Source organism: Oncorhynchus kisutch, linkage group LG2, assembly GCF_002021735.2.
Source record: "Oncorhynchus kisutch isolate 150728-3 linkage group LG2, Okis_V2, whole genome shotgun sequence".
In the NCBI taxonomy this organism is placed as follows: domain Eukaryota; kingdom Metazoa; phylum Chordata; class Actinopteri; order Salmoniformes; family Salmonidae; genus Oncorhynchus; species Oncorhynchus kisutch.
Window position 1 is genome coordinate 51,216,480 of NC_034175.2, and position 23,524 is coordinate 51,240,003.

General features: G+C 46.4%; 1 protein-coding gene across 3 annotated transcripts in view; it reads left to right on the forward strand.

The window, feature by feature from the left end:
* The window catches only part of LOC109904482 (semaphorin-5B-like), a 196,259-nt gene that overhangs the window by 139,328 nt on the left and 33,407 nt on the right, over positions 1-23,524 (forward strand). For all 3 annotated transcript variants that reach the window (XM_031797168.1, XM_031797159.1, XM_031797164.1), the window contains exons 10-17: positions 1,720-1,855; positions 3,184-3,394; positions 3,672-3,879; positions 15,648-15,765; positions 16,169-16,350; positions 17,390-17,533; positions 17,906-18,053; positions 22,562-22,787. In XM_031797168.1, the coding sequence (XP_031653028.1) occupies positions 1,720-1,855; positions 3,184-3,394; positions 3,672-3,879; positions 15,648-15,765; positions 16,169-16,350; positions 17,390-17,533; positions 17,906-18,053; positions 22,562-22,787 (1,373 nt within the window). The remainder of the gene's footprint in view (positions 1-1,719; positions 1,856-3,183; positions 3,395-3,671; positions 3,880-15,647; positions 15,766-16,168; positions 16,351-17,389; positions 17,534-17,905; positions 18,054-22,561; positions 22,788-23,524) is intronic.

A 23,524-nucleotide genomic window follows, 5' to 3' on the forward strand; every position in this document is an offset into this window, starting at 1 on the left:
ACCAGCTCTGGTTGGGCTCTTCTGCTTTTTTCTCCCATAACACTTTGCAGCCATAGGGGAACTGTACAATGACACAATAAAAACTGCTGTGTCATCCTGTCCGACTGGTTGGCTGGTGTGGTCAGGGACAACAACCTTTTACTCCCATAACACTGGCCATAGGGGAACACCAGCCAGCCAGCCACAGAGGAACAGTACCATGACACCACAGAAAGGGTTGTGTCATCTGTACCGACTGGCCGGCTGGTTTATGTAAGAACATGAAGGGCACTGTGGATTATATCTCCTCTGTATCCCTAGGCTACATCCCAAATGGCACTGTATTCCCTTTTTAGTTCACTACTTTTGACCAAGGCCTAAGTCTAAAGCCCTGCTCTGCTCTCTACTTGGCTGCTGATTACCCTTTTTGTGAGAGGAGCAGAGGAGGGACTGGGCTCGTGCTCCCTAAGCACTGCTTTCTGACACTCTTTTTTCACTGTTCTCATCCCTCTCTTTCTCCCTCTCTTTCCCCTCCACATTAAGACATAAAGACACAGTGAGCTGAGTGTGATTAAGAGGTTCTGTTTAATACCATAGGGACTGACTCATTGAGGGGAGGTTTTAAAATAGCCTAAATCTTTATTAACGGTTTAGACGTTAACAGTAACAATGGCTTCATTTGTAACTGTAACCACAGCCATGGTCACAACATAACACTTGGCTGCAGACTGCAGTCCCTGGGACACCACAGTGTCAGGGAGGCAGGGAGAGGGTGTATCTAGCTCTGTGGCTGTAGCCTGGTTAGTGGTTGTTGCAGCTAATTGTCTGTGGGTTAGGTTGCTGGCTGCTCACCGCAGGTAGCACACTCACTCACTGATGCAGTCTCACACTCTCTGTACAGAGGGTTCCTCTGACAGTGTTAATGGATTTCTACAGAGCTCAATCGGATTTCCACGATGGTTGCTAGATACAAACCACTAAGGTGTAGGGACAATACACGTATATACGTATATAAGGCATGTATGACATACAGTGTTCATACTGTTCTCTGTAAGAACATAACATATATAGAAATGTATAAAAGAAGAAAGTAACAAATGTCAAACCATACAGTGATTCCATAGGGCCCTATTGTATCGTACTCCTCACCATCCCCATGCTACAGTATACCAGCCCATTTATGAGTGTGCTGGCATTCCATACATTCTGCTTTGCTTTATCTTGGCCAGGTCGCAATTGTAAATGAGAACTTGTTCTCAACTTGCCTACCTGGTTAAATAAAGGTAAAATAAAAATAAAAAATAAAAAAATACAAAGGAAAGTATAGTAAAGTAGAGTTTATTGTACAGTAAAGTCTGTTCAGTGCAGTGAGTGTGTGTGTGCGTGGGGCGAGGGGGGGAGGGTGTATCTGTTTGTGTGTGTGTGTATCTTAATTCACTTTAGCAGTCTCATGACAATTGTGAAGCACAGACACAGCTTCCAGCAGAATCACACGGGCTGTGTCTTTAATGCACCTGTAAAAGAAGGGACTGTTAGACAGTGTGGTGTACATAATGGATCAATTTGAGCTCTCAGTTAGAGAGACGTATGAGCAACACTGTAACCTCTTTGTTCACTGGGTTTTTAACACTGTCTCTCTCTCTCTGTCCCTCTTCTCCCCCCTCTCTTATTCTCTCTTTCCATCTCTCTCTCTCTTTCTCCTCTCTCCCTCTCCTCGCCCTCTCTTTCTCTGTCCTACAGGAACAGTATAGCAGCGTCTGCAGTGTGTGCGTTTAACCTCAGCTCCATCACCCAGGCCTTCAATGGACCCTTCCGTTCCCAGGAGAACCCCCGCTCTACCTGGCTGCCCACCCCCAACCCCATCCCCAACTTTCAGGTACTGCCCACCACCAACCCCACCCCCAACTTCCAGGTACTGCCCACCCCCAACCCCTTCCCCAACTTCCATGTACTACCCAGCCCCTTCCCCAACTTCCAGTTACTGCCCACCACCAACCCCACCCCCAACTTCCAGGTACTGCCCACCCCCAACCCCTTCCCCAACTTCCAGGTACTGCCCACCCCCAACCTCTTCCCCAACTTCTAGGTACTGCCCACCCCCAACCCCATCCCCAACTTCCAGGTACTACCCACCCCCAATTTTCAGGTACTGCCAAAACATCTTCCCCAACTTCCAGGTACTACCCAACCTCTTCCCCAACTTCCAGATACTGCCAACCCCCAACCCCTTCCCCAAATGTCATGTTCTGCCCACCCCCAACCCCTTCCAAAACTTCCAGGTACTACCCAACCCCTTCCCCAACTTCCAGGTACTGCCCACCCCAACTCCATCCCCAAATTCCAGGTACTGCCCACCCCAACTCCATCCCCAACTTCCAGGTACTGCCCACCACAACTCCATCCCCAACTTCCAGGTACTGCCCACCCCAACTTCCAGGTACTGCCCACCCCAACTCCATCTCCAACTTCCAGGTACTGCCCACCTCAACTCCATCCCCAACTTCCAGGTACTGCCCACCCCAACTCCATCCCCAACTTCCAGGTACTACCCACCTCAACTCCATCCCCAACTTCCAGGTACTGCCCACCCCAACTCCATCCCCAACTTCCAGGTACTGCCCACCCCAACTTCCAGGTTAGTGCTGGTCTGGAGCAAAATCCTGCTCACCCTGCGTGTCCCCAGAAACAGGACTAACAGACTCTGCATCTAGGTGACACTGCATATAAGAACCAGGGATTATGCACCCCAAAGCCCACATCATTGATTTTTTAGCAATGCAACTGTAGCTTTATGAAGAAATTCATGTCATCCGGCATTTCAAAAGCATATTGTTGCTGTAGCTTGCCAGACACAGAGATGTTGTTTGCCAAACAACAATCATTACAGTGTAACAGTATTGTAAGTGTGAATAAGCGTGATTACTGGAGGAGAAAATAAGAAGGAAATGACCACAGGCAGAGGCATAGTATTGATTTATTCAAAGCAACAATGACTATTAAGATGAAGTATTATTCCTTTTCAGTAACTTCTTTTTTTCTCTCTCTCTCTTTCTCTTTCTTTCTTTCCCTCTGTCTTTCTTCACTCTTTCTCCTGTTCTCTCACTCCTCTCTCGCACTCTCTCTCATCCCCCCCTTTCCCTCCCTCCCTGTCTCTCTCCCCCTTTCTCCCTTCCCTTCCATTCCCATCCCCCCTCCCCTCCTCAGTGTGGTACCATAGATGACGACGGCGGTCCTAACGATGGTCTGACGGAGCGCAGCCTCCAGGACGCCCAGCGGCTGTACCTGATGAATGACGTGGTGCAGCCCGTCTCTGTGGACCCCTTGGTCATGCAGGATGACGTGCGCTTCTCCAGGCTGGTGGTGGACATCGTACAGGGTCACGACACACTCTACCATGTCATGTACATTGGCACAGGTCAGTTAAGTTCAAAGGTCAGGGGTCAATCAATTAAATTGACTTATAAAGGAAAGGGCACATTAGCAAGGTAAATCTCCCTAGAAGGAAGAAACCTAGAGAGGATCCCGGCATGCTTCACTAGCTGTCCAGCCAAAGGATTTTCTATTGTCATATTATAGAGCTCTGAGTTTTTCCTAGCCACATGACCTGAATAGGAAAACCTCTTGACTCTAGGCTGTATACAGCACAAGCAATGATTTCTCATCATCTTCTTCCTCCTCTCTCCTCCAATCAGAGTACGGCACCATCCTGAAGGCTCTTGCGACCACCAATAAGAGCCTTCAAGGGTGTTACCTGGAGGAGATCCAACTCTTCCCCGCTGGGGTGCAGGAGCCAATCTTGAGCCTGCAGATCCTTCAAAGTGATAGGTCACTGTTTGTAGGACTCAACAACAAAGTTCTGAAGATCCCTCTGGAGAGATGCTCCAACTACAAGACTGAGATGTGAGTTTCTTACATTTTTCTGTTTTGTACAAGTGCAATAAAAGCCAACCTGGCCAACAAACCCAACCTTATGGAAGAGTACAGGTGAGCAAAAGCTGCAACTACAAGACTGAGACATGAATGTCTCAGACTGAGAATTATTCCACATTCTGCATGTCATCCCAGGGTTGTGGTCAGTGGTGTAGTGGATGGTAAACGCAGGTAGACACATCTTACCAACCTTTCGCGGGAAAAAACATTGAAAGTATAGGAAGCGTTACTTTTTTCACCGTTCCCGACAATCAGAGACTGAGCACCAATGTTTTTACCACTACATCACTGGTTGTGGTATATTACCATAGAAATGTACAGAGTGTTGTTTATTGCTTAATTATAGTCACTTGCCATGAGTATAAAGTGCTGGAATTATACCCGCCTGAGGAACTGACTGTGTAGTCTTATCTCTTGGGACTCGGTACTAATATATTCATTATTTGATGATACACTACCAAAACAATAACACGTTTAATATGTTGCAGTGTTGCTTTTAATTAACGAAGCAGTGTTTCTAACAAAGAGTGAGAACAGAGAAAGGAAGCCTTACTTTATCTTTTACTGTCTCTCTGATTCACGCTCATTTAGTGGGAGACGTGTGGCTCAAACTCTGCCCTGCCTGACTCCTGCCAGTTCAATATGAGTCTCTGAGTGTGAGCTCTGCTCAATGCTCTGGCTGTCATCTCCAGAATAAGCTGCCTGATGGCTGCCTCTGTCGTTCATCGAAAACAGCCCCCCCCCCCCCCCCCCTCTCTCTCATGGCTGAGTGAGGAGGAGAAAAGCCCTCCCATCTCTCTCTCTCCCTCTCTCTCTCTCTCTCCTCTCTGTTTGTCAGGCCTTATGCATTTCATCAATGCTTTCAATCAACTCTCTAGAGCTGCATCCATGCTTTGTCAGCTCGCTGTGCAATATACGCATGCGGGTGTGCATGAAGGGCAACCGACTGTATAGGAGATTGTTGTATGTGGAGGAGTGTGTGTGTATGTGTGTGTGTGTGTGTGGGTGGGGGGGCTCATGCATATGATGAATCAGCTCGCTCCTTTCTCCATCACATGTCACCAGCGGTAACACACACACAGACGCGCACACACACACACTCACTCCTCTCCGTCAGGTACAGTGGTGAATACTAAACAAGGTGTGAGTGAGGAGATGTGAGAGCAGAGCGGAAGCCTCGGTAGCCAGGCCTATTTAAAACACAGTGGGGTGGAATAATCACACTGGGCTTCAAGGGCACAACAGGGGAACACTGTCCTTAATCCTGCATGCTGCCTTATATCTGCCAGCCTCAGTAGCAGACACAGTCAGTTGTCAGGGGACACACAGAGAAAACCATGCAGAACTGCAAATATACATGACAGGTGATGGGCTGTCAATCACTGTGATTTATTGTGATATCTAAGGTCGGCTCAGAACATGCAGGAAAGTGTGAAGGGCCTATTATTCTTTAGTTTAGGCTTTTAGGAAATCTTATTCAAATAAAAGTTCATGCAGAATGCATACATTTCACAGCCATAGATACAGACACAAACAGGATTTATACAGAAATTGACATGGTTCTATTTTCTGTCTTTGCATATTGTTTGTCATTGCAATCCCAGGCTATTCTGTGTCTCAGCCCTCTGCCTCTGTGTTATTAAATCAGTCTGCAGGAGACAGCCCCAGGACAACAACACTCTGCCTCTGTGTTATTACAGCAGTCTGCAGGAGACAGCCCCAAGACAACAACACTCTGCCTCTGTGTTATTAAATCAGTCTGCAGGAGACAGTCCCAGGACAACAACACTCTGTCTCTGTGTTATTACAGCAGTCTGCAGGAGACAGCCCCAGGACAACAACACTCTGCCTCTGTGTTATTAAATCAGTCTGCAGGAGACAGCCCCAGGACAACAACACTCTGCCTCTGTGTTATTAAATCAGTCTGCAGGAGACAGCCCCAGGACAACAACACTCTGCCTCTGTGTTATTAAATCAGTCTGCAGGAGACAGCCCCAAGACAACAACACTCTGTCTCTGTGTTATTAAATCAGTCTGCAGGAGACAGCCCCAGGACAACAACACTCTGCCTCTGTGTTATTACAGCAGTCTGCAGGAGACAGCCCCAAGACAACAACACTCTGCCTCTGTGTTATTAAATCAGTCTGCAGGAGACAGTCCCAGGACAACAACACTCTGTCTCTGTGTTATTAAATCAGTCTGCAGGAGACAGTCCCAGGACAACAACACTCTGCCTCTGTGTTATTAAATCAGTCTGCAGGAGACAGTCCCAGGACAACAACACTCTGTCTCTGTGTTATTAAATCAGTCTGCAGGAGACAGTCCCAGGACAACAACACTCTGCCTCTGTGTTAATACAGCAGTCTGCAGGAGACAGTCCAAGGACAACAACACTCTGCCTCTGTGTTATTAAATCAGTCTGCAGGAGACAGTCCCAGGACAACAACACTCTGTCTCTGTGTTATTACAGCAGTCTGCAGGAGACACCCCCAGGACAACAACACTCTGTCTCTGTGTTATTAAATCAGTCTGCAGGAGACAGCCCCAGGACAACAACACTCTGTCTCTGTGTTATTAAATCAGTCTGCAGGAGACAGTCCCAGGACAACAACACTCTGTCTCTTTGTTATTAAATCAGTCTGCAGGAGACAGCCCCAAGACAACAACACTCTGTCTCTGTGTTATTAAATCAGTCTGCAGGAGACAGCCCCAGGACAACAACACTCTGTCTCTGTGTTATTAAATCAGTCTGCAGGAGACAGCCCCAAGACAACAACACTCTGTCTCTGTGTTATTAAATCAGTCTGCAGGAGACAGTCCCAGGACAACACCACTCTGTCTCTGTGTTATTAAATCAGTCTGCAGGAGACAGCCCCAGGACAACAACACTCTGCCTCTGTGTTATTAAATCAGTCTGCAGGAGACAGCCCCAGGACAACAACACTCTGCCTCTGTGTTATTAAATCAGTCTGCAGGAGACAGTCCCAGGACAACAACACTCTGCCTCTGTGTTATTAAATCAGTCTGCAGGAGACAGTCCCAGGACAACAACACTCTGCCTCTGTGTTAATACAGCAGTCTGCAGGAGACAGTCCAAGGACAACAACACTCTGCCTCTGTGTTAATACAGCAGTCTGCAGGAGACAGTCCCAGGACAACAGCACTCTGCCTCTGTGTTAATACAGCAGTCTGCAGGAGACAGTCCCAGGACAACAACACTCTGCCTCTGTGTTAATACAGCAGTCTGCAGGAGACAGTCCCAGGACAACAGCACTCTGCCTCTGTGTTAATACAGCAGTCTGCAGGAGACAGTCCCAGGACAACAACACTCTGCCTCTGTGTTAATACAGCAGTCTGCATGAGACAGTCCCAGGACAACAACACTCTGCCAGAAGCCTATAAAGAGGTTATGTCTTTCTGAATTGGATTATCCAAAGAGGACCTCTCCCTTTCTCTGTCCCCCTCTTTCTCCATAGGCGTGGCGGATGTCAGTGGGTCTTATGAAGGACACCCACCAGGTGGGGTGACAAAACACATTGTCCTGTTGTCTGTCTGTCTGGCTGAGCCGGCCAGGCTATTCTCCAGTCGGTCAGTGGCCTAGCCTGATCTGTGGGTGGCCCTCCCAGTCCCATTCACACATACAGCCTTTCATAATGAAACCTCATAATAACTAGTGGAACTACAGCAATACATCAATTCATATTGGCTTCTTCAGCCCCCTCTGTGTGACACAATGGAGGTTTCTGTGGAAAAACTACAGAGGCCATGGCATGGTTTATTTTGAAGTCTAAAGTTATCCGTTTTTTACAGAGATAACCCCTCACTCTGGAAAAGGATCCTTCCTCTGTTACCACATGAATGGCAGTACTATACTAGTGTTCAGCCAGAGAAGGAAATGATTGGTTCTGTCTTTGCCCCCTATATTAGCATGAATGGATAGGATGTTAATGCTTCTACACCTGCATTGCTTGCTGTTTGGGGTTTTAGGCTGGGTTTCTGTACAGCACTTTGAGATATCAGCTGATGTACGAAGGGCTATATAAATACATTTGATTTGATTTGATTTAATGGAAATACAGCACTGGGAAAACTCCTAATGTTTAAGTGCTGTTATTATAATATTTTTTATATCTGTGGCCATTCAAGGGGTGAACGGGCAAGACAAAGATTGTAAGTGCCTTTGAACAGGGTATGGTGGTAGGTGCCAGGCGCACCAGTTTGAGTTTCAAGAACTGCAATGCTACTGGGTTTTTCACACTCAACAGTTTCCCGTGTGTATCAAGAGTGGTCCACCACCCAAAGGACATCCAGCCAACTTGACACAACTGTGGGAAGCATTGGAGTCAACATGGGTCAGCATCCATGTGGAACGCTTTCAACGCCTTGTAGAGTCCATGCCCCAATGAATTGAGGCTGTTCTGAGGGCAAAAGGGGGTGCAACTCAATATTAGGAAGGTGTTTTGTACGCTCAGTGTATTTTTATGTGTACAGCTTTGAACGGTACAGTGTGCCTGGTGTCTGTTTAGGGATCAAATCAGCCATATTGCTTTGCACAGTGTTGTCTGTTTAGTGGTGACTTACTGCTATGTACTGCACCGCCTACAGAGGTGGTGTAGTCTGCCCTCTGTTAGTGAAAATGAACAGTAGGTAGTGGCCCCAATGGCCACTACCTACTGCTAAGTACAGCCTCCACCTCCACTCTCAATCTCTCTCTCTCTCCTTCTCTCTGTGTTTTCCCTCTCGAACTCGCGCTCTCTCACTCTCTCACCTCCACTTTCTGTAAGTAAGTAGCCTTATTTATTCTGCAGCGGCTGCAGTGTTGTTTGCATGGTAGTGATACGTTGTAGCCAAGCTGCGCCAGCAAAGTAGCTCTGTCAACACTTTCACTGAGGCAAGGTGTTCCAGGTCCATACATACAGCTCAATGGCAGGATTGGGAGATGGCGTAATAATGTTGTGAATGTGTTAAATCAGGATAGAAGCCCTGAGATGCTAACCACTTACCCCTACTTCCCTGCCAACCTCTTAAGTGTAGTACCCTTGATGTTTAGGTGGTGAAGGTGAAGACAGAGTAGGAGTGGGAGTTTGGCTTGCTTTGTGATTTACAGCACTACCATAGCTGCAACTCGCCAGTCAGGGGAGGTAGCAGATTAGTGGGCCTGTGCTGCAGGAGTTTAAAACAACATCATGAAAGCACAAAGTGGCTGTCTCTGGGTGTTCACCATGAACATGACCAGCTCATTTTTCCAGTGTAGAAGTTCAATGATTTCCTGATCCTCTCTAGCTCAGGGAACTTCAGGTGTTTTCATTGTTTATTAAATTATTTTCACAATCAGACCATTTGTGGATAGCAAGGTCAGCCTAGTGGAGCGGCAGGATAGCCTAGTGGTTAGAGTGTTGGACTAGTAACCAGAAGGTTGCAAGTTCAAATCCCTGAGCTGACAAGGTACAAACAAATCTGTCGTTCTGCCCCTGAACAGGCAGTTAACCCACTGTTCCTAGGCCGTCATTGAAAATAAAAATTTGTTCTTAACTGACTTGCCTAGTTAAATAAAATTAAAATAAATGTCTACTATATTTCACAGACCCTCAGGCAAAATAATAGTTATTTGCTTTTACAGGTGGGAACTATTCAATTCTCAAGTTTATTTTAATGCCCATGGGCATTTTTTTATCTTATAAACCCTGGTCATCAGCATTGAGTCCTGAGGTTGGGCCCTGGGGACAATAATAACCTATTTATATATAGTATTCTGGCTTTAACATCTCCAGAGAGTCCCATGAGCCCTGAATAAATCCAGTGTTTTATTGTCTGTGTGAGAAGAACTTTAATTCCACCCACTGGTCCTCAGCAGAGACAATTTATGGTCTGTTGATGCTGCCGCCAGCCTGTCAACAGGGTTCTAAAACACAGTGCTGTTAAGCCTGTATGAACACTCCACTCCCAGGAACACACCAGGGAGCCATGGACAAAGAGGGAGAAGGGGGAGAGAGAGAATGGGGGAGAGAGGGGATTGAGAGAGATGGAGAGGGAGGGAGGGAGGGAGGGATTGTTAGGGAGAGGGGGGATTGAGAGAGATGGAGAGGGAGGGATTGAGGGAGGGAGGGATTGTTAGGGAGAGAGGGGATTGAGAGAGATGGAGAGGGAGGGATTGAGGGAGGGAGGGATTGTTAGGGAGAGAGGGGATTGAGAGAGATGGGGATTGAGGGAGGGAGGGATTGTTAGGGAGAGAGGCGATTGAGAGAGATGGAGAGGGAGGGATTGAGGGAGGGAGGGATTGTTAGGGAGAGGGGATTGAGAGAGATATTGAGGGAGGGAGGGATTGTTAGGGAGAGGGGGGATTGAGAGAGATGGAGAGGGAGGGAGGGATTGTTAGGGAGAGGGGGGATTGACAGAGATGGAGAGGGAGGGATTGTTAGAGAGAGGGGGGATTGAGAGAGATGGAGAGGTCAGGCATTGAGGGAGGGAGGGATTGAGAGAGAGTGAGGGGAGCAGGGGAGAGGGGGAAGTAATCACAAAGTCTACGTATTTATCACTGTTGCAGAATGTTTTTCTTTTTAACGGGCTCTCCTCACTGGCAAACCCCCCATATTAAAAGCATTTATATTTCTCTCTCTATCCCCCTCTCTTTTACACATTCTTTCCCTCTCTCCCTCTTTCTCCTTCCTTCCATCTTTCTCCTTTTTCCTCCTTCAGCCTTTATTTGGGCAGGCAGTTTGTCTTAACCTGCCTCACACCCTCCCAGCTCCCGAAATGCTGACAAACCTTCCCTCTTTTTTCAGTGAGGTTGTACCGTCTGCTCTCCCTTCTCCTCTCTCTCGCTCTCTCGCTCTCACACCTCTCTCTCTCTCTCTCTCTCTCTCTCGCTCTCTCTCGCTCTCTCGCTCTCACACCTCTCTCTCTCTCTCTCTCACACACACACCTCTTTCTCTCTCTCTCACACCTCTCTCTGTCTCTCTCTGTCTCACACCTTTCTCTCTCTCTGTCTCTGTCTCCTGCTACTATGTGTGCATTGTAGTTTAGTATCAGTGAGGTGACCATCACCTCCCCCCCCCACCCCCCCTTCCCCCATAGGACAGTAGAAGAGGGATAGCGGAAGGACAGCGCAGCAGACAGGAGGACAACTCAGTAGGCAGACGGGTCCTTCTGGCAGGCAGCCATCTTTCTGCTTCTGGACGTTTCAGCCCTCCCCAGCCCTCTAGCACGGTGCTATGAGGCTAATTGGATCCTGAGCTGCGATTAGCGTGTAACGCTACGCTAAACCGGGGGATTTATCTGGCCAAAGGTTTATGATGAACCACGGCCGGCACGTCAGAGCAGCCCAGCGCAGGCTGGAGGGAAGCCCCAGGGACAGAGCCTCTCTTCTGGGATGAGGAAGCCTTGAAGCTGGCCTGTCCCCAATATGCCTATTGGCTATGACAACTTACATTTCTAATCAGAATATTTACACAACCTGTCTGTCTGTCTCTGTCTTGTTTACAATTATGAGGTCATGATTTGCAGTTAAACGGAAAGTGATAACTGCTGTCTTTATGACGTTCTATTAAAAGGCCTAGTAAAGGACAGCAGGTTTACAGCTCTCACAATCCCTTTTAAAATGTCCATTAAGCCCCCTGGCGAACTCTGGAGATTTATCACAAGCTGTCTGTCGACAGCCAAGTCACATTGTTTTATCGTTTGGTTTATTTTTGCCGGTCGCTCTGTTTAAAATTTAACAGCCCGTGTTTTGTTTTGAGGCTTCGCTGTTTTGATATAGTGTGATATGTCACCAGTAAAAGAGGCCGGTGAATTAAATATCTTGGGTTGGTGTCAGAACCATACAGAAGCCTTCTCTCCTTCTCTCTTTCCTGTAACCTTTATATCTCCCTAGTCTTCTCACATTCATTGAAACACACACATTCACGTGCACACACACACACACACACACACACACACACACACACACACATACACACACACTACAAAACCCGTGTTGGGGATGTTACTCTGAAAATATAGTTTACAAAGCTACCAATGACTTAAGTTCATTTACACTACAGCTATCCTTGAGAAAAGTATACTTTACTTAAGAGCCCGTAAGTAAGCATTTCACTGTAAGGTTGTGTTTGTTGTATTTGGAGCATGTGACAAATACAATTTGATTCAATTTGATTTGACAACATGTAGTTCGCTACTCCCCAACACTGTGCAAATCCCACATTACTCTCTATCAGCAGACACCATCACATGTAGACTCTTAGAAAAAAGGGTTCCAAACGGGTTCTTTGCGTAGGGATAGTGTTTTACCAAGAACCGTTTTGATCTGAAGAACCGCTTTTGAAAGACGAGGGTTCTTTGTAAGGCAAATGGTTCTACCTAGAACCTTTAACATCCTAAGAACAGTTTTTGGAAGAAAGGGTTATTTGATGATTCTTTGAAAGGCAAACATGATTCTTTGGAAAGCAAGAAGGGTTTCCAAAGCCATATATCATATTTCCCAGCATGCTCTATTGCAGGGTGATTTTCAGAATTGTTTGTTTTAATATCTGTGTTTTTGCATGTACAATCATTGGGCGGCAGGTATCCTAGTGGTTAGAGCGTTAGACTAGTAAAATCGAATCCCTGAGCTGACAATGTAAAATGCTGTCGTTCTGCCCCTGAACAAGGCAGTTAACCCACTGTTCCTAGGCCGTCATTGAAAATAAGAATTTGTTCTAGTTAAATAAAAAAGAAGTTAAATTTTTTTTTTACCCCGTTTTCTCCCCAATTTCGTGGTATCCAATTGTTTAGTAGCCACTATCTTGTCTCATCGCTACATCTCCCGTACGGGCTCGGGAGAGACGAAGGTTGAAAGTCATGCGTCCTCCGATACACAAGCTTCTTAACACAGTGCGCATCCAACCCGGAAACCAGTCGCACCAATGTGTCAGAGGAAACACCGTGCACCTGGCAACCTTGGTTAGCGCGCACTGCACCCGGCCCACCACAGGAATCGCTGGTGCACGATGAGACAAGGACATCCCTACCGGCCAACCCGGGCGATGCTAGGCCAATTGTGTGTTGCCCCACGGGCCTCCCGGTCGCGACCGGTTACGACAGAGCCTGAGCGCAAACCCAGAGTCTCTGGCGCTGCAGTACAGCGCCCTTAACAACTACGCCACCTGGGAGGCCAAATAAAGTTTTTGTTTTTTAATTGGTTGATCCAATCTGTTAGTAGTCTGTTTGATTTATTGCACATGTGACTGAGATGGTTATTCCAGTTTAGATGATTGAGGTAGTCTCAGTATTTAATCTGCCCTACGCTGGCAGTCATTGTGAATGCAGGTTGCGGGTGATTAAACATTTAACTTGTTGGCTATCCTAACCCTGGCTGGATTCCAATAGGAATTAAACATAACTTTGCAAACCAGCATAATGTGACTTGCAGGCCTGATGTGACTCTGTAAAGGGATCTACCTAGCACCAAAAAGGGTTCGCTTATGGGGACAAACTGAAGAACCATACATGGTTCTACTTTTCTGAGTGTACCTGCTCCCACTTCATCCCTTACAGGGCCTACATCAGAGCCTTGTCTGTAGCTGGCTGGCTGATCTCCTTTACTTGTACAATGCCCTGTGAGCTTTGGCTGGCCAACAGTTGATGCAGCTGGAGAAAGGTCAGATGGGATCGGAGCTAAACCCACTAGTCCTCACTGTAAATCCTACAAAAAAAGGTGCGATCTAGAACCTAAAATGGTTGTTCGGATATCCCCATAGGAGAACCCTTCAAAGAACCCTTTTTGATTCCAGTTAGAAGGACCTTTTCCACTGAGGAGTGTAAACAGGGTTCTCCTATGGGGACAGCCAAATAACCATTTTAGATTCTGGACAGCACCTTTTTTTGTACAATTTACAGTGTAGACTAGTGGGTTTAGCATACTGTCCACACTGTGTGTGTGTTTGTGCATGCTTGTATGTGCGTGCATGTGAGAGAGAAAGAGACGGAGAGAGAGCGGGATTACCCCCAATCTCTTATTCCTATGAGGCCCATTGTTACAGTAAGCTGGCATGAGTAAGGTGAGCAGACGGGACGGTTGGCATGCCCTGCCCTGCGGTGATGTTTGTACTGCAGGGTGGCTCTCCTTTTCTCTCTGGTAAACCCGTCCTCCACTGCCCCTCTCGCTCACTGCGCTCGTCAAAAACCGTCAAGTCAGCATTATTTTCAAGCTGACGCATTTTCGTAGTCTTAAGAGCTTACATGGATGGCTGGCTTTCATCGCTGTGTGTGTGTGTGTGTGATTTCTTCACTGTAATTAATGAGACCAGGTCCAGGGTAAACTCTTTCAGCTGAAGGCATTTTAGCTTTGAGGTGTGCGCCCTGAGGGTGGGTGTGTGTCCTCGGGCCTGACTTCTGGCTTACTGTAACGGAGGGTAATTGGACCTCAGATCTGCACCATGCTCTTAGATATTATCCTCCTCTAAGAAAGAGATCTGCTTTACAATGAATTATTATGCACATCCACCTGGCTTCTTAAGTGTGAGTGTTTAGCCTGTCTGTCTGTAAGCAGCATTATGTGTCTGAGTAAACAGAATGCACACTAACAGTGCTTGGTGAGGCAGCTAAACGGTATCAACATGTTATGCTTGCCAGGTCTTCACCCTCTCACTTACCACTCATTTAAAGCTATGGTGCAGCAGAAGCGTTCTCATCTCTCTGATGTCACCACAACAACAACACCACAACAACATGGATCCCTTCCCATAGCCTCTCTCTCCCTCTAGCTCTGAGTCAGGCCATCTCTGATGCAGGTTGATACAATATGTCAGCTCAGCACTAACTCCTAAAACACCTTCCCCACTGCAGGACTTGGCTCGGGCTTGGCTGTGTGTTCTGTAACAACACAAAGTGATGCTTAGACCTCGTAGCTGAAACACCAGAGGCCCCACTCAAATAAACCAAGGGGGCTGGTGCCAAGAATATAATTCTCTTTCTTTCTCTCTGCTAGCTTAGGGGGCTGTAAAGAGGTAGTACAGGCAGGAAATAGGGAGCATATATGGGTTCAAATAGTATCTGAGATCTTTCAAATACTTCAAGCATTTGCTTTAGCCTGCCTGGAACTTGTTGGTACTTTTCTATTGGTTCTACAGCAACAGACCAGCTCAATCAAGTGTTTGAAATTATATCAAATACTATTGGACCCAGGTCTGCGAGGGAGGCAGTCAGGAGTTGGTACAGGGCAGTAAGGACTGATGTGTTTATTACAATAAGTTCTCTATTTCTCTCTCTTTTCTCTATTTCGCTCTCTTTCTTTTGCGCTCTCTCTGCACTTTTAGTCTCTCTCTCTCCCTCTCTCTCCAGCTCTCTCTTTCCCTCCCCATCTTTCTCTCACTCCCTCTCACTCCCTGTCTCCCACGGCCTAACTTCATCATTAACAGGTTTAGATTTAATAACCCCTCATTAAGCTCCTGTTTTACTTTTGTTTTACTTTACTGTGTGTGTGTGTGTGTGTGGGGGGGGGGGGGGGGGGGGGGGTTGGGGGGGGGGGCTGAATTGTTTACCTCTAGTCAGACGCTCCTTAGTTTAGGAATCACAGGGGTACGGGCTGTGTGCCTGGAGGGAGAGTGAGTTTATTTGTACATGGTTTAGTGGGCCAGCCTCACAGGGCTGGTGGGTGTTCTTTGCTTGTGTTCACTGCTTTGACTGACTGCTCTCTCTCTATCCTTCACCATCTCCCTCTCCCTATCCCTCCCCCTCTCCTCCATCTCTCTTGCCCCCTGTAGGCTATGCCTGGAGGCCCGGGACCCATATTGTGGCTGGGACAGGAAACAGAGGCGATGCACCACCCTGGAGGATAGCTCTAACATGAGCCAGTGGAGTCAGAACATCACTGTGTGTCCGGTAAGTGCCAACAGGGACCCCCAATTCCCCCTACCCCACTCGTTTTGTTATTTCCCTAGGTGTCAATATTGTCACTGGTAAGCCCCTGGGGCTGCCTGCGTCACTGCTGGCTGTCTGACAACCTAGAATACCTCCACTCTGCCTGGTCTCTCCTGGGGACTCTGGTCATATACAGTACAGTAGTAGTCTGACAGTTTAACATTGTAACATTTTGTTTTGCCTTGGGGACTCAGTTTGTCCAGGTCGCCCTTGGAAAATATTTTTAGCCTCAGGTGACTTTCCTGATTAAATAAAGGTAAAATAACAGTTTTCCTGTGTCAAGGTTATTGTCACATGATTAATGATATCCAGTAAATTCCCTGACACTCTTATCTCTCTCTCTCTGCCCTGTGTGGATTTTCAGCTGAGGAACCAGATCACCATTGGCGGCTTTGGACCCTGGGCAGCGTGGCAACAATGCAGCAACGACGACGGCGAAGGCACCAGCACCTGTCTGTGTCGCTCCAGGGAGTGTGACAACCCTCCAGCTCGCTGTGGTGGGAGGAACTGTGAAGGGCCCACCATCGAAGTCTCCAACTGTTCCAGGTATGTAAAACAAATAGGGATTTATATAGATCCTGATTGGAGGAACTGTGAGGGGCCCACCATCGAAGTCTCCAACTGTTCCAGGTATGTAAAACAAATAGGGATTTATATAGATCCTGATTGGAGGAACTGTGAGGGGCCCACCATCGAAGTCTCCAACTGTTCCAGGTATGTAAAACAAATAGGGATTTATATAGATCCTGATTGGAGGAACTGTGAGGGGCCCACCGTCGAAGTCTCCAACTGTTACAGGTATGTAAAACAAATAGGGATTTATATAGATCCTGATTGGAGGATTGTGTATTTCCTGCTTCTTCCCTTCTTCCAAGCAGGTTTTCTGGAAAACCTGGTAATTTGGGGAATGTTACAGGAATTTTGCCACCCTAACCACCAACCACCATCTCATTTAGGGTGTGAAATAACAACCCATTCCCTATATAGTCTACTACTCATGAACTCTGGTCAAAAGTAGTGCAGTACATAAGGGATAGGGTGCCGTTTCAGACGCAGCCTCATATGTCTGTCTGTCTGGAAGTGGCTATTGAAAATTGAGAAATGCTTTCAGAGGAACAGAGCACTTAAGCAAATTGAAGAATGTGTTTCTGGTGTCACATTTAGCTCCTGAGCAAGTGGTTTTGCTTCCCTCTCAGAATCCCAAATTAGGGCCATATTCATAAGTGTGTTGAGTGCTTAAAGAGATTGAACGGAATCTTAAGCACTTACAAATTTGTACTTCTATAATGCATATTTTAGGGAAAATATATTTAGTACAAAAAATTCTGTAATCTTTTTTCGTTTACCTGGAATATTGGAACCATTTTTTTACCTGAAACTTTTTATTTTAGATTCTACAAATAAACGTTTTACTCTGTACTCATCAAGCCATCGTTTCCGTTTGGACTCATTGGACTTATTGGATGTACTTATTGGATGTACTTATTGGATGTACTTATTGGATGTCTCAATCTTGAAACTGGTTTCCCCACGGCGCTACAGGATTCTTTGAACCTCCTATAACATCACATTTCTGTTGCCGTAGAAACGGAGGCTGGACCCCCTGGTCGTCATGGGGACAGTGCAGCACCACCTGTGGAACGGGGTTTGAGATGCGCCAGCGCTCCTGCAACAACCCGTCGCCCCGTCACGGTGGTCGCGTGTGTGTGGGCCCCGTCAGGGACGAAAGGTGAGAGGAGAGGGGGAGATGGCAGGTCTATTTGTGAACAAATGTTGGTTATGTAATACTTTTATCTTATGTAATTTTTTTGCTGAAAAATGAACGTGTTCGCTTGACTCAAAAGAGCAAAACTCTCAAACATGTATAGGTGATTTACTAAGAAAGGACATTTATGATTAATTTATGAGACGTGTTTTGCACTTTTCAGTAACAGTATTGGCCCTCAGTATCTTTTTGGGCATGATGGTCTTAGGTAAATATCAGCCCTCTTACACACGCCAGTGCCTCTAACCGTGTAAGGCAGAAGACAAATGTACATTTCTTCCAAAATAGATATCAGTTTCTACCCTCCCGTCCCGTCTCCTCTCCTCCCCTCTCTAGGTTCTGTAACGAGGGTGTGTCATGTCCCCAGCCTATCTTCTGGTCCCCGTGGGGTTCTTGGACTAAGTGCAGTGCTGAGTGTGGAGGTGGGGTCCACTCCAGGGTCAGGAGCTGTGAGAATGGGAACAGCTGCCCAGGCTGCGCACTGGTAAGATATGGATGGACGGACAGACGGATGCACACACACACACACACACACATATACACACACCTCTTGGCTCACAGAGCTGCTCTGGACCTGTATGTGAGCCTGAGAGGCGCCCCTTAGCCCTTCCAGTCCTCAAAGTGCGCTTTTTGTTGATGGTAGAATTTAACCAAAACGTTTGTAAAGTTATTTTTTTACAAATTGGTTGTTGTTGTTGTTCTGAACCTACTGCCCGCATGCCGTTGTTAAATTCTCATCTATGTTTCAGAACCAAAAAGTTGTGTCTTGATTGTTGACCAAGGACCATTCATCAGCACAAAGGACTGTGTGCATATCCAGATTAGTGACCAGAAAGATTTCCCTCCAGTTTTTCCTGGAATAAACAGATCGGTCTACATTTATCATCCATATAAAATACAGTTGATCTACTACTGACTCATCTTTACCAGAACTATAATAGGCTACCTGGCAATTTTATTGGTACTTTTCATAATTCAGATAGGCCTAATTTAGGTGGTACTGGCGATGTGTCTAAAGATAAGCAGCTGTAACATCGCACTGACTTCAGTATTATGGAATTAGGATGTAACATATTCTGGCAAATTTATGAAGATATTTGTGAGGAAGCACAGGTCTACTCGGCAGCCAACAAGCACTCTGCAGGCAGGCTGCCCTCCAAAGTGATGGAGCGGTATGGACACAACATGCTTTCCATCAGATCCTGCAACATTCACTACAAGTAGGCGTAGGATTTTGCTCTGGTTGACCTGGCCTCCACAATCACCCGACCTCAACCCAATTGAGATGGTTTAGGATGAGTTGAACCGCAGAGTGAAGGAAAAGCAGCCAACAAGCGCTCAGCATATGTGGAAACTCCTTCAAGACTGTTGGAAAAGCCTTCCAGGTGAAGCTGATAGAGAGAATGCCAAGAGCGTGCAAAGCTGTCAAGACAAAGGGTGGCTACTTTGAAGAATCTCAAATATAAATATATTTTGATTTGTTTAACACTTTTTTGGTTACTACATGATTCCAAATGTGTTATTTCGATGTCTTCACTATTAATTTACAATGTAGAAAATAGTAAAAAACTTTCTTAAAATATATTGGAAACTATGGCCCTGCTCTGTACTCCGGAGAATTGAGATAATATATCGCTAGTTGATATTGGCTGCTAACATTAATGACTTTCAGCACCAAATGCAGGTGTAAAAGGCAGTTTATTTCTGTAGCCTATCTTGCGTTTTGAAAATAAATCACAGTTTATGGCTGGCTACATTTGCGCAAACAATTGTGTGCACACTTCCATGTGCATATGCGGGGGTCGCAAGTTTTATACCACCCTTTTTTGGGAGTCGCAGGTCAAAAATTTAAATAAAAACACTGGGATACATGTTACTGGCAACAAATCTAGTTGGGTTGGATATAGTAATAGTAGGCTACAGTATTTCTTACAATCTTCTATTTTGGCTGGAATTGTGTTGGTCATTGTTAATAAATGCAGCTTTTATTCCCCCCCCCAAAAATGTTTTGCCTGCGGTGAACATATCGGACTAGTAAAGTCCCAGTGCACTACTTTTGTGAAGAAATGTAGACTAAATGTATTTGAGTGTTTACCAGCATTTGTAACTTGAGTCTGATAATTATATGTACAAAAGAGTTCATTTGATACTTGTGGAATATAAAAATACTTTCTTGATATAGGTTTTCAGTTTCTTTAAATACTTTGCAAATGCAACTTATTTCTTTTTTTGGTGTAATTTTTACCCCCTTTTTCTCCCCAATTTCTTGATATCCAATTACGATCTTGTCTCATCACTGCAACTCCACAACGGGCTTGGGGAAAAGCAAAGGTTGTGTCATGCATCCTACAAAACATGACAATCTTCTTAACACCTGCTCGCTTAACCCAGAAGCCAGCCACCAATGTGTCAGAGGAAACACAGTTCAACTGAGGACCAAAGTCAGCCTGCAGGTTCCTGGCCCACCACAAGGAGTTGCTAGAGTGCAATGAGCCAAATAAACCCCTCCACAGACAACACTGGGACAATTTTAGACTGTCCTATGGGATCGAACTCCAGGCTGTAGTGACACCGCAGCACAGTGCCTTAGACTGCTGCGCCACTCAGGAGACCCACAGCTTATTTCTACGTGAGAACTGGAATGGTCTATTCATTCCTTTTCCATAGACACTCTTATCCAGAGGAATGTACAGTATTGAGTGCATACATTTTCAGACTTTTTCATGCTGGTCCCCTGTGGGAATTGAACCCATAACTCTAGCATTGCAAGCACCATGCTCTACTAACTGAGCCACATCATCACATTATATCCTCACAAACCACCTGATGCCTCAATGTACTCAATTACTGTATAATACATTGTTTTTTTCATGGTGATGGACAATCTACAGGTACAAACCTAGATGACCACATTAAGTGGTTTGTAAGGATGGTAGATTAATACTGCAAAAAACATTTTTTTTAATGTTATTTGATAAAGGAAAACTGCTCAAAAAAATAAAGGGAACAATTAAACAACACAATGAAACTCCAAGTCAATCACACTTCTGTGAAATCAAACTGTCCACTTAGGAAGCAACACTGATTGACAATACATTTCACATGCTGTTGTGCAAATGGAATAGACAACAGGTGGAAATTATAGTCAAATAGCAAGACACCCCCAATAAAGGAGTGGTTCTGCAGGTGGTGACCACAGACCACTTCTCAGTTCCTATGCTTCCTACCTGATGTTTTGGTCACTTTTGAATGCTGGCGGTGCTTTCGCTCTAGTGGTAGCATGAGACGGAGTCTACAACCCACACAAGTGGCTCAGGTAGTGCAGCTCATCCAGGATGGAACATCAATGTGAGCTGTGGCAAGAAGGTTTGCTGTGTCTGTCAGCGTAGTGTCCAGAGCATGGAGGCGCTACCAGGAGACAGGCCAGTACATCAGGAGACGTGGAGGAGGCCGTGTGGAGGGCAACAACCCAGCAGCAGGACCGCTACCTCCGCCTTTGTGCAAGGAGGAGCAGGAGGAGCACTGCCAGAGCCCTGCAAAATGACCTCCAGCAGGCAACAAATGTGCATGTGTCTGCTCAAACAGTCAGAAACAGACTCCATGAGGGTGGTATGAGGGCCCGACGTCCCCAGGTAGGGGTTGTGCTTACAGCCCAACACCGTGCAGGACGTTTGGCATTTGCCAGAGAACACCAAGATTGGCAAATTCGCAACTGGCGCCCTGTGCTCTTCACAGATGAAAGCAGGTTCACACTGAGCACATGTGACAGACGTGACAGAGTCTGGAGACGCCGTGGAGAACGTTATGCTGCCTGCAACATCCTCCAGCATGACTGGTTTGGTGGTGGGTCAGTCATGGTGTGGGGTGGCATTTCTTTGGGGGGGGGCACACAGCCCTCCATGTGCTCACCAGAGGTAGCCTGACTGCCATTAGGTACCGAGATGAGATCCTCAGACCCCTTGTGAGACCATATGCTGGTGCGGTTGGCCCTGGGTTCCTCCTAATGCAAGACAATGCTAGACCTCATGTGGCTGGAGTGTGTCAGCAGTTCCTGCAAGAGGAAGGCATTGATGCTATGGACTGGCCCGCCCGTTCCCCAGACCTGAATCCAATTGAGCACATCTGGGACATCATGTCTCGCTCCATCTTTCAACGCCACAGACTGTCCAGGAGTTGGCGGATGCTTTAGTCCAGGTCTGGGAGGAGATCCCTCAGGAGACCATCCGCCACCTCATCAGGAGCATGCCCAGGCATTGTAGGGAGGTCATACAGGCACGTGGAGGCCACACACACTACTGAGCCTCATTTTGACTTGTTTTAAGGACATTGCATCAAAGTTGGATCACCGTGGTTTTCCACTTTAATTTTGCGTGTGACTCCAAATCCAGACTTCCATGGGTTGATAAATTTGATTTCAATTGATAATTTTTGTGTGATTTTGTTGTCAGCACATTCAACTATGTAAAGAAAAAAATATTTAAAAAGAATATTTCATTCATTCAGATCTAGGATGTGCTATTTTAGTGTTCCCTTTATTTTTTGAGCAGTGTATTTAATTGGATGTGGATGTTTTGTGTCTTTTCCCATAACTTTTAATGTAAATGTTTGAGGACAAGTTTTTGTTCTTTCTGGATACCATTACAATGACAATGGCAGAGAAAGGGACAGGGCAACAACTCCAACTATTGAATCCTGCAAAATACTGTTCTTAATTTAACAACTACCTTTTTTTTGCCAAAGATGAGATGCAGAATAGTTTTTTCCCCCCCTGCGCTACAGATGTCTATATCTCCGCTAATACTAGTAAAGGCCCAGTGTACTACTTTCGTGAAGAAAAAATATATATTTTGTATTAATATATATTTTGTTATTCAGATTCATCAGGGGGTGCATCAGGGGGTGCCTCAGCACCCATATAGCTATGCTTTTATAATAAAGACCTCTCTTTCTCTCTCTCTTGCTTCTCCCTCCCCCTCAACCCTCCCCCTACAGGAGTACAAGGCGTGTAACCTGGAGGCATGTCCAGAGGTAAAGAGGAACACCCCCTGGACCCCGTGGATGCCCATCAACGTGACCCAGGGCGGGGCACGCCAGGAGCAGAGGATGCGCTACATGTGCCGCGCCCAGCTGGCAGACCCCCACGAGCTGCAGATCGGACGACGCAAGGTAGAGACCCGCTTCTGCCCCAACGACGGCACGGTTGCCTGCGAGACCGACAGTGAGTATCCGATGTGGAATCGCTAGTTAGTTGTGATGTGCTAGAGCATGTTGAAGGAATCCTCCTGTTAGTGTCTGTTAGTGTTTGAGTGTCTAATAGTGTCCGTTAGTGTCTAATAGTGTCCGTTAGTGTGTTACTCTCCGTTATTGTGTTAGTGTCCATTAGCGTCAGTGTCTGTGTTAGCATATTAGTGTCTGTTATAGTATGTTAGGGTTTGTGTCCTTATGTCAAAGTGAAGAAATTCAATGAAGCACGGGTAAAGGGCAGGAGTGATTGTGACTGCCTTAATAACAGAGTCACAATCACTCCCGCCCTTTAACCACGCTTCATTGAATTTCTTCACTTTGACATGAGGAGCACCGGTCGAAGCGGGGCTCGTCTCTTTTGAACGTGAGCCATTTGACCCTCGGTTGATCCGCATGGAGGGGCAGACTCTTTTGAACGTGAGCCATTTGACCCTCGGTTGATCCGCATGGAGGGGCAGACTCTTTTGAACGTGAGCCATTTGACCCTCGGTTGATCCGCATGGAGGGGCAGACTCTTTTGAACGTGAGCCATTTGACCCTCGGTTGATCCGCATGGAGGGGCAGACTCTTTTCCGGCTACAGGCCGTCAATTCTCCAACGAGCCGTCTTGTGCAGTGCACTACTTACCTGGAAACAAGGTCGCCAAAGACTAGCACTACTGTATCTGGCATCCTACAGCTGGAGAGGGCATCATATTCCTACTGCCTGACT